This window comes from Perna viridis, chromosome 5 (genome assembly GCF_037379345.1).
Source record: "Perna viridis isolate PV_CMFRI_1.1 ecotype Kerala chromosome 5, ASM3737934v1, whole genome shotgun sequence".
NCBI lineage: Eukaryota > Metazoa > Mollusca > Bivalvia > Mytilida > Mytilidae > Perna > Perna viridis.
Genome location: NC_142449.1, coordinates 8,062,110 through 8,077,631, shown reverse-complemented (window position 1 = coordinate 8,077,631; position 15,522 = coordinate 8,062,110). Strand labels below are relative to the sequence as shown.

General features: G+C 31.6%; 1 protein-coding gene across 2 annotated transcripts in view; it reads left to right on the top strand.

Annotated features, from left to right (window-relative positions):
* LOC148615824 (retinoblastoma-like protein 1) overlaps window positions 1–15,522 on the top strand; it is a 56,597-nt gene that overhangs the window by 17,984 nt on the left and 23,091 nt on the right. For both annotated transcript variants that reach the window (XM_088582454.1, XM_088582455.1), the window contains exons 5-7: window positions 4,513–4,638; window positions 5,236–5,396; window positions 7,327–7,391. In XM_088582454.1, the coding sequence (XP_088438580.1) occupies window positions 4,513–4,638; window positions 5,236–5,396; window positions 7,327–7,391 (352 nt within the window). The remainder of the gene's footprint in view (window positions 1–4,512; window positions 4,639–5,235; window positions 5,397–7,326; window positions 7,392–15,522) is intronic.

The window sequence follows — 15,522 nt, the reverse complement described above, 5'->3', positions numbered from 1 at the left end:
AGGTATCACCACCAAATACTTCTTATTATATACAGACGGGTAGCATATATGATAGTGGGAGCAAGCCCCTGTGATATAATTTCACCAATTATGCCAGGTGCAGAAAACATTAGACATACACTTTTAAAGCCCTGGAGCACCTACAGCTTTATTTTAATAGCAAGCACATGGCCAAAATAGCTAAATAGAATGAGTATTGCAAAAAGCAATAACATCAGACCAAAACAAAATGACACAATTCCCGAGAATTGCATTATCGAAATTCCTATGCCATCGTCTCTGCAAAGTTTCATTTGTGTTTGCCATCTCTGGGCTTCCGATGTCACAAGGTGGTCACCTTAATAAAATTCATGATACAGTGAATGATACATCAGGATGGTTTCGGGGGTTGTGCTACCCTTTTGTAACAAAAATGGCCAAATGATGAGCGGCAGATAATAGCCTGTAATCCCTTTCTTTATACAAGTTTCTTGATCGGAACAACTGCCCCTTTTATCCGTCCGGGCCTGCATGAGATATCTGAAGACAGTTCTTGCAATTGGCACTCAGCATTCCTCTTCATATTCTAATTCTATGATTGAATAGTAGTATTTATATACATGTACTTGCATGGTTTTTATCTCTAGCTAAACATCAAATGGTTTATTACGCGTTTAAAAATAAATAGGCAACTTGAATGTATCAACACTGAACGACTTGTTTATTCGGGTAAATGCATAGAAATAAACAGGTACTGACAAGAGGTCATCTATTTTTAATTACGAACTAAATTAATCAGCATATTAAGTTTGCAGTAAAAGTTGTTTATTGGGTTTGTTTATTGTTGTCAATAACATAGAATTGAAACGAACACATTAGAAATACCTACAATGTGGACCTAACTATCTGCATGTGAACCTTAATGGGATATGCCAATGGGACTATTTTCTTGGGGTAGTGTAAGAAAATTACAAATGCTATCAGGCTTTACAAATCTATAGGCTCTGGCGACCGCTATATCAATTCTGATCTTCGATCTAAATTGATAAAAATACCTGTAGTGTAATGAAATGACAGTAATTATCAGTAAAAAGCACAAAGATAACAAATAAGATCTCTAGACCAAAGCAGACTTTAGGCACACACATTTTGTCTTTATTTTGATCAAAATATATCAGTCCTCGAAAACATACTTATGTCTTTAAATTTTCCATAAGTGGAGGTTTCTTTTTATTAAATATTCTATTCATGTTAATAAAAATAAATAAGATTACATTCGGAGCACCTGAAACATTTGCCTCAATTCTCACAGAATGGCAGTATGTGTTCTGATTGGGACCATTATATGTTGATTGGTCTGTTATTTATAGGCATATTTAATTTTAGAAGGACTATTTTTGCCATACTGTGATAAGAAATCATTGTTTACCAATATTTCTTAGTATTAAACAATTTTTTACCTCGTGAAAATATTTGACCAGTTCGAAGGTCCTGTAAGCATTTTTTCCCTGTCATGTCCGTCAGAGTTTGGCTGGGACTAAGAGCCTCTACAAAAAGTCCACTTTCGGTTCTCAGGCTATTTGAGCTTTTCCAAGATAAATTTTTCTGAAACCACAAGTACCAATGTTTTGAAACATCATAGGGTTAAATGACCCAATGTCCCACACAAAGTTGCCATTGAAACCCTATGGGGATACAAATTTCAGCCTTCATCTCTGCTTTTACTTAGCTATTAGTAACCAGATTTTGCAAAAATAATAAAGGTTACAACTTAAATATGTGATAAAATTTTGTTTCCATTTGATTAAACAAGATGGCCACCAGAGCCTATTTAAGATTCTCATTTGCCAATTTAAAGATCAACACATTTGAAACCACAGGTGGCAATGTTATGAAATTTGACAGGGTAAATGACCTCAATGCCCTCTATGAATGATCCACTTTTTGTGTGTCACGGACAGCTGTGGCCACCAAAGTTGCCATTGAAACCCTGTAATGATTTCAACTCTTTTTGGCCTATATCTTTGCTTTTACTAAGACCATGATGACCAAGCTTGGCAGAAAAAATAAAGGAGACGAAATAAATCATGTGGTAAAATTTTGGTTCATTAACCAAGATGGCTGTCAGAGGCTATTTAAGCTTCTAACTGGACAATTTTCTAAGATCATTTCTTCTGAAACTGTGTGTGCCCATGTTTTAAAACTTGATAGGGCAAATGACCTCAATACCCTCTACAAACAGTTTACTTATTTTTTGGCTCCGACAACTCAGAAGGGGGCAGCAGTCATGTGTTCATACAAAAATCTCTATATCTTCTGTCTAAATGATCAATTGATATGACCACATGGTTACAAGTTCTCCAGGTGATTGATTCAGGTTCTCTAGAGCCCCTAGTCTAGTTTCACAGAATCTTTATTACCTGTTTCCATTGTGTACTTCTCATTTTAGATTTTGATCCCAAACAATATGGAGGTTAAAATGTTCATGTTATCAAATGGGGGAGTGGGGATATAAAGTTTGTGAGCTTTGCTCACAGTTTTACTAGTTGAACTTGCATGGTGTTTTAATAGATATTTAAGGTTACTTATGTGCTGACAAATATATCACAGGTCCGGACAGTAAGTAAGTAAGTAATTTTTATTTTAAATCTGGTTAATGAGTACATATAACAAAAATACATAAGCTCTCAGGAGCTTTTATAGCTATTAGACATGTATAGGTTTTGTTACAAGCTCACCAAAGGTCCCAGTGAGCTTATGCCATCACATTCCATCCATCATCCGTAAACTTCTTAAAAAATGCTCAACTACATGAAACCCTTTGACCAATTTTAACCAAACCTGGCAGAATGATGTATGCAAGAGCTTCTACAAAATTTTCACTTTTGGTTTCATTTGATCTAACAAGTTGGCAACCAGAGACTATTTAAGGTTCTAATTGGCCAATTTTCAAAAGTCAACTTCTCTGAAATCACAGGTGCCAATGTATTGAAACCTTATAGGTTTTATTACCTTAATGCCTTCTACATACAGTCCACATTTTTGTGTGGCTCAGATGGCTCAGCTGCTGCCACTCTAAAGTTACCATTGAAACCCTAAGGGGAAACACAATTAAGCCTATATCTCTGCCTTTACATGGCTCAGGTGGTTCAGTGGATGGCAGGAATGATGTAAGTAGTAGGGAAATCTCTAAACCTTTTGTTTTAATGATCAAATGCTATGACCATATGATTTCAATATCTCCAGATGAGTGATTCAAGCTCTTTAGAACCTCTAGTTTTATATATTGCTATGCCAAAATATGCCAAAAGTGAAGAGCAGGAGTTTGTTTTTAATTCTGAACTAGCTTTAAAAAGATGATATATTTCTCTGTAATAGTGGTTATATTTTCCTAATATCAATTAGTATTTTTCTTCACTAGAAAATTGTGAGTGTAAACCTTTATGAATTATCACCGAAGTCCATTATTTTCATTTGCATATCATCATTGCCCATAAAGTTATGGTTTTATAGGTACCACCTATGCATGTATAGAATGGCCTGATTCAGTTTCTGTACATTGATCTTCAACTTTGCTAATATTAAGATCACGACTTGTCTGTAATCTATCATCTGTCAGCTGCTATTGTAAATAATAATTGTATCAGGTAAATTTTTTAAAGAATCCTAATTGAATGTTAAATTTATTTAATGAAAAATTTTCTCCTACAAATCAAGTAAATCACCTTTAAAATTACATATTATTTGATTTGTGGATAGATAGCGACAAGTAGGGATTTCTTTACAACTATGCATCAGTAGATATGAGAGATTAGAATTACCCTAGGACAATCAATGGTTTAGTTACTGTTATGGATACAGAAGAAAATATTGTCACTGATAATTTTTATTGCTGTATTGATTAAACACATTACATCAGTTGATAGTCCAAGGCATGAGAAAGTTTCTTTCTTGTTCATGGGTGAAAATCACTTGGGTGCATCATGTACTTATCACTTAATGCTGGAGTAGTATTGTTGCTTACATTTCTTTATTGAAGGTCACAACTGTGCACATTGTTTATTAGTTACATAAGAATGTAAAATTTTAATTTCAGAATTTATGATGCAATTTTATAATTAAATAGAAAATAGAACATCCATGGTTTGAACATTTTTGAAGACACCCGTTTCACTTTTCTAAGTTGAGATTAATTAAAGAATCTGGAGATAAAGAGGGAGGGGAAAAGCATTGTGCTGAAAGTTATGGTTTCATTTTTTTTCTGATCAAAGTAATTTTGTAATAGAAATACATCAAAATATATTTCTAAGGAAAAGAAACATAGAAATCCTTGCCATTAAACCTATACTTGGCTGTAGATACAAACTGGGTGCTTAATAGAAGTTCATATATTCCAAAACAACCAAGAACTAGGGTTACATACTTTTATGTTACTTTTCTTGATAAACAATTACAAATTTTTGTCATCGATGGAAACATTTTTTGTTGGATAATTTCCAGCAGCTGCCTTAAGTGATTAACAATTTTTTGTAGGACATTTCCCAGCCATAAGTGATGACTTGGTCAACTCCTACCATCTATTGATATGCTGTTTAGACTGGATTTATTCCAACTGCTTGATGGGTGGAAGGAAAGATTTACTCAACCCACAGTTTAGTGGTATGCATAGAAAAAGCTAATTATTTTCCCAGAATGGCCTATAAATTCCCAATTGTGTTTGTCAAAACAATGCTGTAAAATTTTAACACAGATTGCACAAAACAAGGGTAACACAAATTTGTGACATTGATTCTAATTCTGATATCCATAAAAGCAAATCCCAGAAGGAATCCATTAAACTCTTGTGAAAGGAGATTTGAAAAGTCTTCAGAAATGAAAATGAATGTTACAGCTAGTTGAAATAGACCAGCTCCAATTTCAAAACAAATTTAGGTAAGCTAGTGAGTAATTTAAATCTGCCCTACATTATACTAATGTGTTCTACTTTACTACCACAGAACACCTGTGTGACCTTTTGGACTCTGTCTTTTAAGTTTGAATAGTAGAATAGCTGTCAATTAACCCTGGAAAAACACTTTATCATGAATTATCCTGAGTTGTAGTAATATATTGAGACAGTAAATTTCTTGAGAGGTAGATATGAATAAAGCAACTAAGACTTACATGTCAGTGGCATCTCTGTAAATTTTGAATGTACAATTTTGGCTTCCCCTGCCACTATACAATGTTTATAACGGTTTATATTTCTACTGACAGGGTTACCTGAGGATTATGAATCCAAAGATTGGAAACCCCCACAAGAGCCTCCTTGCGTTATAAAGTTGCTTTGTGAAAAACATGAGGGTTTAGAATTAGAAGCCAAAGTGGTCAAGGAACACTGGTGGAAACCTCATATAAAGAAACTATTTGAAAAGAAGGTATATAGAAATTGTTTACGCACCATTTTGTACTTTATCCATTGAAGAAGTCTTCATTAAGTATCATTAGGTTATATACTAGCCATCAGATATGAATACAAAAACTTTATTCAGATTCAGTGTATATAATAAAAGACAACATAGCTCTGGTGAGCTTTTAACCGAATGAACATACTCATCACGTACGCAAGACATGCGAAGCATAGAGACTGCACTTACAAAATAGGCATGCATTGCTTAAAAGCAAAAGAACAGTAAGCTATGAACACGTACAAACATGAGATACACAAAAAATAAAACATGGATTGGCAATAAAATAAATAACAGTAACTAGCACATTTTAAAAGACGTACAATATAAAACACTTTTTTGCGTACATACATAAAAGACATAGGCATAATAAGACCAAGTAAAATATCAAAATTCATGCACAACTACATTGTAGCACTTGTAAGCAGCAAAAAACACAGATAAAGCAATAGAATATATTTGCATGCAGAACAGCGACATTCCGAGCCATTCCAGGACCGAACTAAGCTTTTAAAATGAGAAGAACTATTTTCTGTCCTGAAATGATTCGGAAAGCTGTTGCACAAAGTAGCCATCAGACCAGGAACTATTTAAAAATATAGCAAATTGAATTTCATCAATACATTTCATACTTCCCAATCAACAGGTCAAAGCTTCACAAACACTTTGCAAAAAGAGACATTTCTCATGTCCTTTCTATAAATACTTGAAATCAAAGATTTGTGATAAAAAGGGGTTCAAACTAGTGCTGATCTGAGGTACAATACCTTCAGTGTCTAATGCAGGACCATTGAAATTGTAATTACCTAGGTTCTGGCCCTATTATACTTCACTCTTATTTAGCACCTTTCACCATCTTTGATGGACTATTCATACAAAGTGTGAAGAAGTCCAGGACCTCACTCTCTTGAAAATAATAAAACAATGATTAAAGGAAAATCATAAATTATTTTTATTTTATTATTTTTTTTGGTTTTTGATTTATCAAAATACATTTTGTTCTGGTTCATGCCTGAAACTTGAATTCTTCTGAACATTACACAAAAGTATAGTCTAATTAAATTCCTTTTATATCATTCAATACATCTTTTATAACCTGTAAATATGTTTCTGGCAATTATTCATCTCAATGATATTCTATTATATCTGCAAATAAAATTTAGATCTAGTCTTCAAATGAACCGAAGATTGAGGGACTTCTTTTTGGATGTTTTGTAATAAATTAGTATTTAGTTAATGAAGTTCTTGCAGTAATGTGCCAAGAAGCAGGTTCCATTTTACACAATTATCAGTCAAAATCTCCATCCTATCATCAATATTTTATGATTAATATGTAGGAAGTGATTTTAACAATGTGTCTAGTTTTGAAAATCTTATTTTATTTATCAAGGAAATTATTTTCTTAAGCTGAAGTTAGTTCCATTTGGTATAATTTCAGTGTAGGATAATACTCTGTTGAAATACTTTTGAATGTGATTGCAAATGAACTTTTGGACAGGTTTTAAAACTTGTGAAAAAGTTGAAACAGAACAAAATTTGGTAATGGGTTTATAGTTGTAGGATACTGAGTAATTTTCGATTACAATTTTTACATCAGAAATCAGTGATTGATATTCAGTTTATACATATTAGAAAAAAAAGTTTAAAATGAAAATGCTAATGCAAATGTATGATTATAGTTTTATTTTATATCTTTTAAATTTATGTAATCTTTTGAATTTTGTCCATGCTACAATTTTCACAACAGCACTTTGACTTTTTCATGAAACCAGGCCTAGATGATGGTATATTCTGTATATTTGTCCTAAGATGATGTACTCTGTTTCCCTTTTGAAATGATATGTAAATGGCGTGTGAATTACAATTGAATCAAGATTTTTTTATAATTTATTTTTTTAAGGTTTTGAAGGGAAAAACAGAGACACTGTCTGCAGTTCTAGAAATTGGAAATTTTGAATACAATAGGTAGGTTCTAGTTTACATATTACTTAGACATGGAAACAATTTTGCTTCAATTTATAGTTTTCTACTTCTTTCTTTATACTGTTCTTTACCAATACCTGTATCTCTATATCATTGATAGCAGGTCAAGTAGTGGCTGGACCTTTTTTTCTGTCTGTCATACTTACGGGGACCTACTTTGTGTAATCTGTAACTAAAAGGTTTGGACCTATATTTTCCAAACTTTGCATTGTTTGTATACATGTTGAAAAATAGCATATATTTCGTCACTTTGTGTTGTGGATGGAACCTACTATGTGTAATCTGTAACTAAAATAGTATTTAACCGATATGTTTCAAATTTTGTAGTCTTTATGTGCATATTGAAGAAGTGCTTTTTCAATCATGGACACATTTGACAAATATAGTTTGTACAGTAGCATGAACTTGTTCATTTTTTACCTGTTGAATTTATCCATTCTTTAGCATAATATGCTACCAAAAGTAAACTTGATTTAAATTTACATAGTGTTCATGCATATATTGAAAATATGTGCTGACAAACATATGATGGTGAGGCAGGTACAGGCATGTTATGGATCTTGTTTTCTTGGTTCCAATGAGCTTGACACATGGTCCTAATCTAGAAGTGCTACATAACAAAGAAAAGAAATGCCTCCTAATTTGATCACCTGGATAAGTTTTTTTTCTGTTAATGAACTGTCTAATATTTCTTTGAAAGCATAGGGAAACAAAACAATGATTTTTTTCTGTGTTTCTGTTTTCATTAATAGTTAACTTACATTGAGTTTTAGATCTTGAGGAAGTAGGTAGTTCTTTGTTCCCCATTGTACATTTAAAACCAAGATTTTTGATCTTTTAGGTATTGAAGATTGAACAATAAGGTTGATTTTAAAGGGAGCATGATTGTTACTTTAATTCATTGTTTGATGTGGAAAGTTGATAGAATTTATGATAGATAAGTGGATTTAGTATATTTACATTTTTGATGATACCATCAAAATAATTACTAGGCCCAATAATTGTATAAAAGACTGTGATAATATCTATGGTAAAGGAATTGAAGCAGCAGTAGTATTATCCAAAATATACATTGAAATTTTTTACATTCTTTTATGAGCCTACTTGGATCAAAGGTCAATAATAATAATAATAATAATAATAATAGTAATTATAATACAGTGAAATTTCTCCAAACCGGCCATCACATTGACAAGAAAAATGGCCGGTTTTGTGAAAAATAGCAATGCATTCTAAGAGCTATTTCCATTAATGTGCTCTATAACCCTACACATTTTCAGTTTGTTGGTTGAGACATGTTTAATGTCAATTCAAAATTTTTTGGCCTTTTATTACATTTCAAGGCTTGCATCATTCGTAAATGATATGATTTTACAAGCGGTACTGCCGACAAAATTATGTTCACAGGTTTGAAAAAATGTGTATTTAATAAAGATCAAAGGGTTATTGATGGTAATTAATTATTTGCATTGTTTTCGTAAATTACCTATCAACGAAGTCTAATAATTTCACCCCTATTTTGTTTTGGCTTGGGTATAGGTCACATTAATTGACAATTAAAAGATTGTAAAGATCGTACTATTAAATGACCCCGGTTGCCTGGATTAAATTTGTTGTTAAAACTACTGTCCCCTTCAATTATCATCTGTCCGATGATGAAATGCAAACCGGCCAGTGAATGATTTATTAATTACGTAATATTAAGTAATCATTTACAGTTTTGTTGACACTTTTATTACAGGTGAACATTAACTGGTCGGCCAGAATTGAGAAGTTGTTTTTATTTGAAATATGTAACTAAAACTGTAAAAAACTGGCTGATGTATGGTTTTGGGGGATGGCTGGTCTATTGAAGACAAAACACACAGTTTTTAAGGTATATCGGCCGGGACTTCTGAAAATGGCCGGTTTGAAGGGAAGACTGGTTTTCTGAGGGTCTGGTTTGGAGAAGTTTCACTGTACTTTATTTCAAGAGGCTAACACAGTTAGTTTGCAACTAATCTTCCCTGGGGCACTTACACTAAAGCAAAAATACAAGGTTAATTCCAATGCCACAAAAGGAGTTCTTGTAAATAATACATATATGAATACCAACAAAGTTACCATTTTGCATTATAGTACATGTTAATACAGTTGGATTATTCTTTTTGCTATTATTCCATTAGGAAGGTTTTTAATTTCTGCTTAAAAAGAGTTATTCATTTTACACTTCTTATTTCATGTGGGAAGGTATTCCAAAGAGATGGGCCAGAGTAAACAAAAGTATGTCTGAATAGTTCTGTCTTAGGTTTAGGAATTAAAAGAGCATTGTTTATGGTATTTCTTGAATGGTATGGATTTTATTTTATCTGCTAAATAAGATGGAGCTAACCCATTTAAACATTTGAAGATCAATAGGCACTTGTGGTATCTACTTCTATTCTCAACTGTTGGCCACCCTAAAGAATTAAAGAGGGATTAAATGGGCACGGAATTCTTCATCAAGTTTAAGCCTAGCTGCCCACTTTTGTAGTCTAAGTACACATTGTAAATTTTCTTTTATACAATTACCCCAAATAGAACTACAATAGTCAATTAATCAGAGAATATATCCTGAGTAAAGCATTTTCTTTGTTTCTAAGCTTAGGTATGAGAGTATATCATTTTTATTGTGTCTGTCTGTAATGTTGTTTTTTAGTCTTTTCTTAAAAAGTCTCCTTTGAAACTGCAGATCAGATTTTGGTGATTCTTAGCCACTATCATTCTAAGGGTGTCTACTTAAAAAATTATATGGATAATTATGATCATTGACCAATGATCATAGCTGCCATATATACTATCAGAAGGTAGAGGAAGAGCCACTTATTTTAACTTACTAACCTCTGAAACCTGTTAAGTTCGTGTTTTTTTTGGTGGTATAGAGACTTGACTTTTTTAAAGCGTGAAAACGAGGGTGCATGGGGTTTTATGAGAATGATTACTCAAGTTTTTATACAACCGCAAGAAATTAATTTGCAGTCATATAATTGTATGGCATTGTTGTCATCTGTGACATTGTCAGCATCCATACTACCAAAGTGAGGAGCCAAAAAGAAGCCAGAGACAAGTATGTTCCTGATGTCAAAGACAACAACTTGTGATTTGCATATTTTTCAAGTTAGTCCCTTACTGTTTTGATTCCCAAATGCCCAGTGTATACAGGAATGGTATGGGGAAGCATAAAAGGTAACAGTCTGGTTAAATCCCAATGAAATTCAATAGTATATGAGGTTATTATAACTTATTAGAAAGTGATTTAATTTTCATTTAATTTTTTACATAATAGCAAGTAACTTTTTTCATTTTAAGGACTTACGACTTGGAGAAATGAATTTTAAATATTAAGTCTTTTCATGTCTGAAGACTAATTACACAATATGAGATGAAAAGATGAAAAAGTATTCCCATGAAATAAAATTTAATGAGGAACAGTTTTTAAAAGTACACAGCTACCTACATTGGAAATGGGATTTAATTTATTCTGTTATTTTAATATTAAATAAAAGTGTGAAAATTGTTTACATTTTGTTGGCAATAAAGTATAGAAAGAAAACAGTTTATGTAATTGTTTCTAATTTTGTGAATGGAATCAATATTTAAGAGTCTATTAAAAGTAAAGGTCTATTATCGATCATCCAAACAACATATTATAACATACAAAACAAATTATCAACAATTTATAATACAGTAATATTATTTTGATTGTTAGAAGCCTGTGTCAACATGCCCAAGAGAGAGGATGAATAATAAATTCTCTTTGTCTCTTCACAGATTTTGGCAATGTTACAATCCCAAGTTTAATTAACCCTCTATATGAGATGTTCAATAGCCTTTCTAGTTACAATCCCCAGTCTGATTAACCCTCTGTATGAGACCTTCAATAACTTTTCTAATTAGGATGAAATTTAAAAGGAAATTGACTACATGTAGAGATCCTGTAGATTATAAAAAGTCAAAATGTAAAGGTCAAATGCTCTCATCAGTAGAACAATGAAGGCTGTGTTAGATGTGTTCTACTTTCTTGAACCACAGGAAATTGGAATGATATATTGCATGTACTTTTACAAACTTAAAGGAAAGAAACTCAAGATTTTTGTTAGCATGACCAAGAAATGACTTACTTTTTGGAGGTTATTTACAATGAAATAGGTTTTGTACCAGGATGTGAAATCAACACGTTTGTGTGTTTACCTTCTTAAAAAGCAAAAAAAAAAAAAGTAAAAAAATGAAAGGCACCAAACTTTTCTACTTCTCTTCACTACCACTAGATATTTTTGTAAATACAATCTATAGATATGCAAAATTGAGATGTGGGATTTCAGAACAGGTTACTGTCTGATTTTGTGAACGCTTTTCTCTACATGATTGCTCTGGCCATTTTTTTTTTTTTTTAGGGGGGGAACAAGATCCACTTTCTGGTAAACGAAAAGATGGGATCTCGTTATTCAGAAATAGCTTGCAGTGATGTTAATTGTTAACTTAGCATTTCTGCTCTAACTACTAAAACAAGACCAAATTTTATTGCACCACCACAAATATTCTGCCATCAGTGCTTTGATATTGTTATGCTCATGACCAAAATAGTGTTGTACTTTTATATGGAGAGTCAAAATGCTTTGGAATAAGAGGAGATTACTTCTTAACATAAAGTACAAAATTGCATGTTTACTTGGAAATTTTGGACAATGTGGTTTTGAACAAATAACTTTTTTTTTTTAGATTGGCGGATAGGAGTTAAAATATGATCTCGATTTAAAGAAGATGTTGATATTTATATGTTACTCATTGTACAGGTTTATATATGTCCTAAGTTCTATGATGAATTGAGTAACTTTTGATAAATAGATAAGCTTGCATTTAAAAATTTGTTTCTATCTAAATTTCATCTGGATGTTATCTTTAGAAGTAAAAAGACTTTAACTTACAATAGCCGGTTTAAATCCTCCTAACTAAAGGTATTGTCATGTATTGTTTGTACAGTTTTATAGGCTGTCATTAAAATTTGCTACCTTCAAAGGCAAAGATTCTAAATTGTCTTTAATCAGCAAAATGTTCTCTTTATCCCACAATCAAGTGACTTACTGAGTTACATTTTGTAGTTGTTATTGAAGTTTTCTGTTTAATCTTGTTAAAAAACTACATGAAAACAGGTTTAAGTGTTACAAATAGGAGATTTTCTTTAAATAAAGAGTTTTATCCATTGTCAGTGATAAACAGAGGTGATCATGTTCAGAGAAAAGAATTTCTTTATGTCTTTAAAAGTCAGCTTATCTAGATAAATTGAAAAATAGTCCACAATGGAGCTAGACTGAAGAAAATTATAAATGCTATTGTATATGATTTTTTGAATTGAAAAATCTTTTCATAAATGTCCAGCGAGAATAGTAAGAATAACTTTAGAGTGAAAATAAGCTTTCATTAGTACATATAATATTTGTATTTTGTTTTATTCCATTTAATTTCACACATTTTGTAAGGATTGAAAAAAAAACTTAGACAGTCCCTTAATGGTATTCTCTGTTTGACTCCTGTAGAGATGTCAAGATGATATTTTCTTATACTACCTAATGTTTACATAGGACATGGATATTCTTTATCATCTATGAGTTCCTGTCTGGCGGTAAACTCTCCCAGGAGACCACTAGATAATTATTACTAATTGATTTTTATTTAGAATTACATCAAGAAATAGATTTATATTCAGTTTTTCTTTGGCATCCAATATCTTATTTTCATTTAACAACAAAAAAGGAAAAAAACACCACTTATAAAAATGAATCATTACCTTATATGACAGATACAACTTGTTAGCTCTATTTACTATGGGTATTGCATGTATTGATGTTGGATAAAAAGTTATCAATTTTCCTTTGGTAATGACTAAATATTCAATTATAGAAGGTTTAATGTACATTTACCAAGATAATGATGAAAGATGGGAAAAGTTTGATTAATGTGAAAGTTTCTGATCAAAGAGATAATTCCTGCTTTGGTCTGTTAAGAAATGTCCAATTCTGCACGTCATTGTGGAAAAGTTCAAGTAATATTCTGAATTTTGATGAATGTAATATTTAGATATTTCCAATTCTAATAATAAAATTTAAAAAAATGTCTGGTCACCATGTTTGAATTTATTTTCGTTTAATGCTAGCTGATGGTAGTAAGGTAACATGCTGTAAAACAACTGATAGAATTATGCTAATTGTTAAATCTCCCAGTCAAAGTTTTAGAGAGATTTGAGCTGCTCCATTCTTCAACTGCCCCTAAAACCAGTGGATGTTTCCAGCTGCCCTTTGTACTTCTCTGTTGCCCATTAGTGAAAAAAAAAAACAGCACAAACCATGGAAATTAAATTAAACTTATTTAAACCTGAAATCTATTACTTATAAGACTTATAAAAGTATGCCACGATTCCTTTGCAGTAAAAAAGGAATTGTATTGTGTTGTGTTTATTTATATGTTTCTTTTAAACATATTGATAATATTACCGTCTCCCGTATATTTTAATTCTGTGTTCAAATGGTTAAATGAAAATCTAAGGTTACTTAGTTCCCATTATGGCTTTAGAAGGGATATTGCATTATTTAATTTCCCTTAAATTTTAATAGCATGTGTTTTTATATCTATTGTTGATTAGAAAATGATAATGTTTTGATCTTGTATAATGTTCACCTAGATTAAATCCAGGTGGGGGATTGTCACTGTCCTGAAAATGTTTCAGTTGCTGTTGGAAATGTTATGTAAAAACAAAGATGTTCTTGACATTTAGGGTAAGATAATTGCTGACAATGCACTGTTCTGATTTAATATAAATTCTGAATCAATCAAAAAATCTTGAAAGTGTTACCAATCAATATTTCGACTGTTTCTTTCTTGTTAGTACATGTATAAATTTGTATAACACTTTTTAGGGATGTCAGATTTGTTATTATGCCCAATCCAAATATAGCTTGACCTTAGTCCATCATTCTGTACTTTATATTATCTTTTGTCCTTCTGTAAGAAATAGTTTTAATGGGCTTTGTTCTCTTAATTCTGACTGACAATTAGCTGACTCTTGGTGTGTGATTAACAGTTTGAAGTTATGACAATTTATTTTTGACAAAACAATGCACATTGTAAACTTAAACAATTTCATATTCATAGATAGAACTTTTCCCAGTAGTTCATTCTGGTTCATCTTATTACATGAATATAACAAGAATGAAGTATTAAGTAGCACTCCAGCTAAGTATCATGCAAATTGTGATTCATGGATAAAAAGCCTACATATTTTTATTTTTGATATTTTGTTTGAATTGCCATAGTAAACAGAAATTAACATTCAGTTTATCATATAACCCGTGTTCTTAAGAGATAAAAATTATATAGAATGCACTGTAGATTTCAAAATTAAGGGAGATAACTCTGTAAATGACACTCATATACAATAGAATCTATTGGATTTTCAATGTTGGTTATCTCCTAAGAGTAGGCAGATTTGAATGAATAATTACACTTTTATGGTATAGACCCATGAAACAACTTAATTACAAAAATAAAAATATGTAGCCTTTTTTTGGGGTGTACCACATATTTCAGATTTTGCATGATTCTTACAAAGGCAGGTACTTAAGAAGGATGACTAGGGCTTTACATTTACATTTTGCTACATTGTAAATTTATTTTACAATTTTGATGATTGTGGATTGATTGTTAAGAGGATATTCCATGTAGTGTTCTAAATCTATGCAGAAAATGATTCTTATGCAAGAATAACATACCATAATATACTGTACTGCAATTTTGAAATGAAAATAACCTATGTAGTGAAGTGGCTTGAATTAAAGGTCAATAAGAATAATGAATTGGTGAATGACAGCCACATATAAAAGGTGAAAAAGGAACTAAATACAAATAAAATAATAAAATGTAAAAACAAATTGATAAATGTGAGCCCAAATTTTTGGCTTTACAGCCTTTGTCAGGGGCATAAAGTATTGGAATTTTGAAATGAGCTGCCCAAGTAGAAATAGCACTAAATCTTCATGTTACTGGCCTTGGTTACTTAATAAAAATCTCTGTTTGAGAATTTCCTCAAAATCTAAGTTTGGGT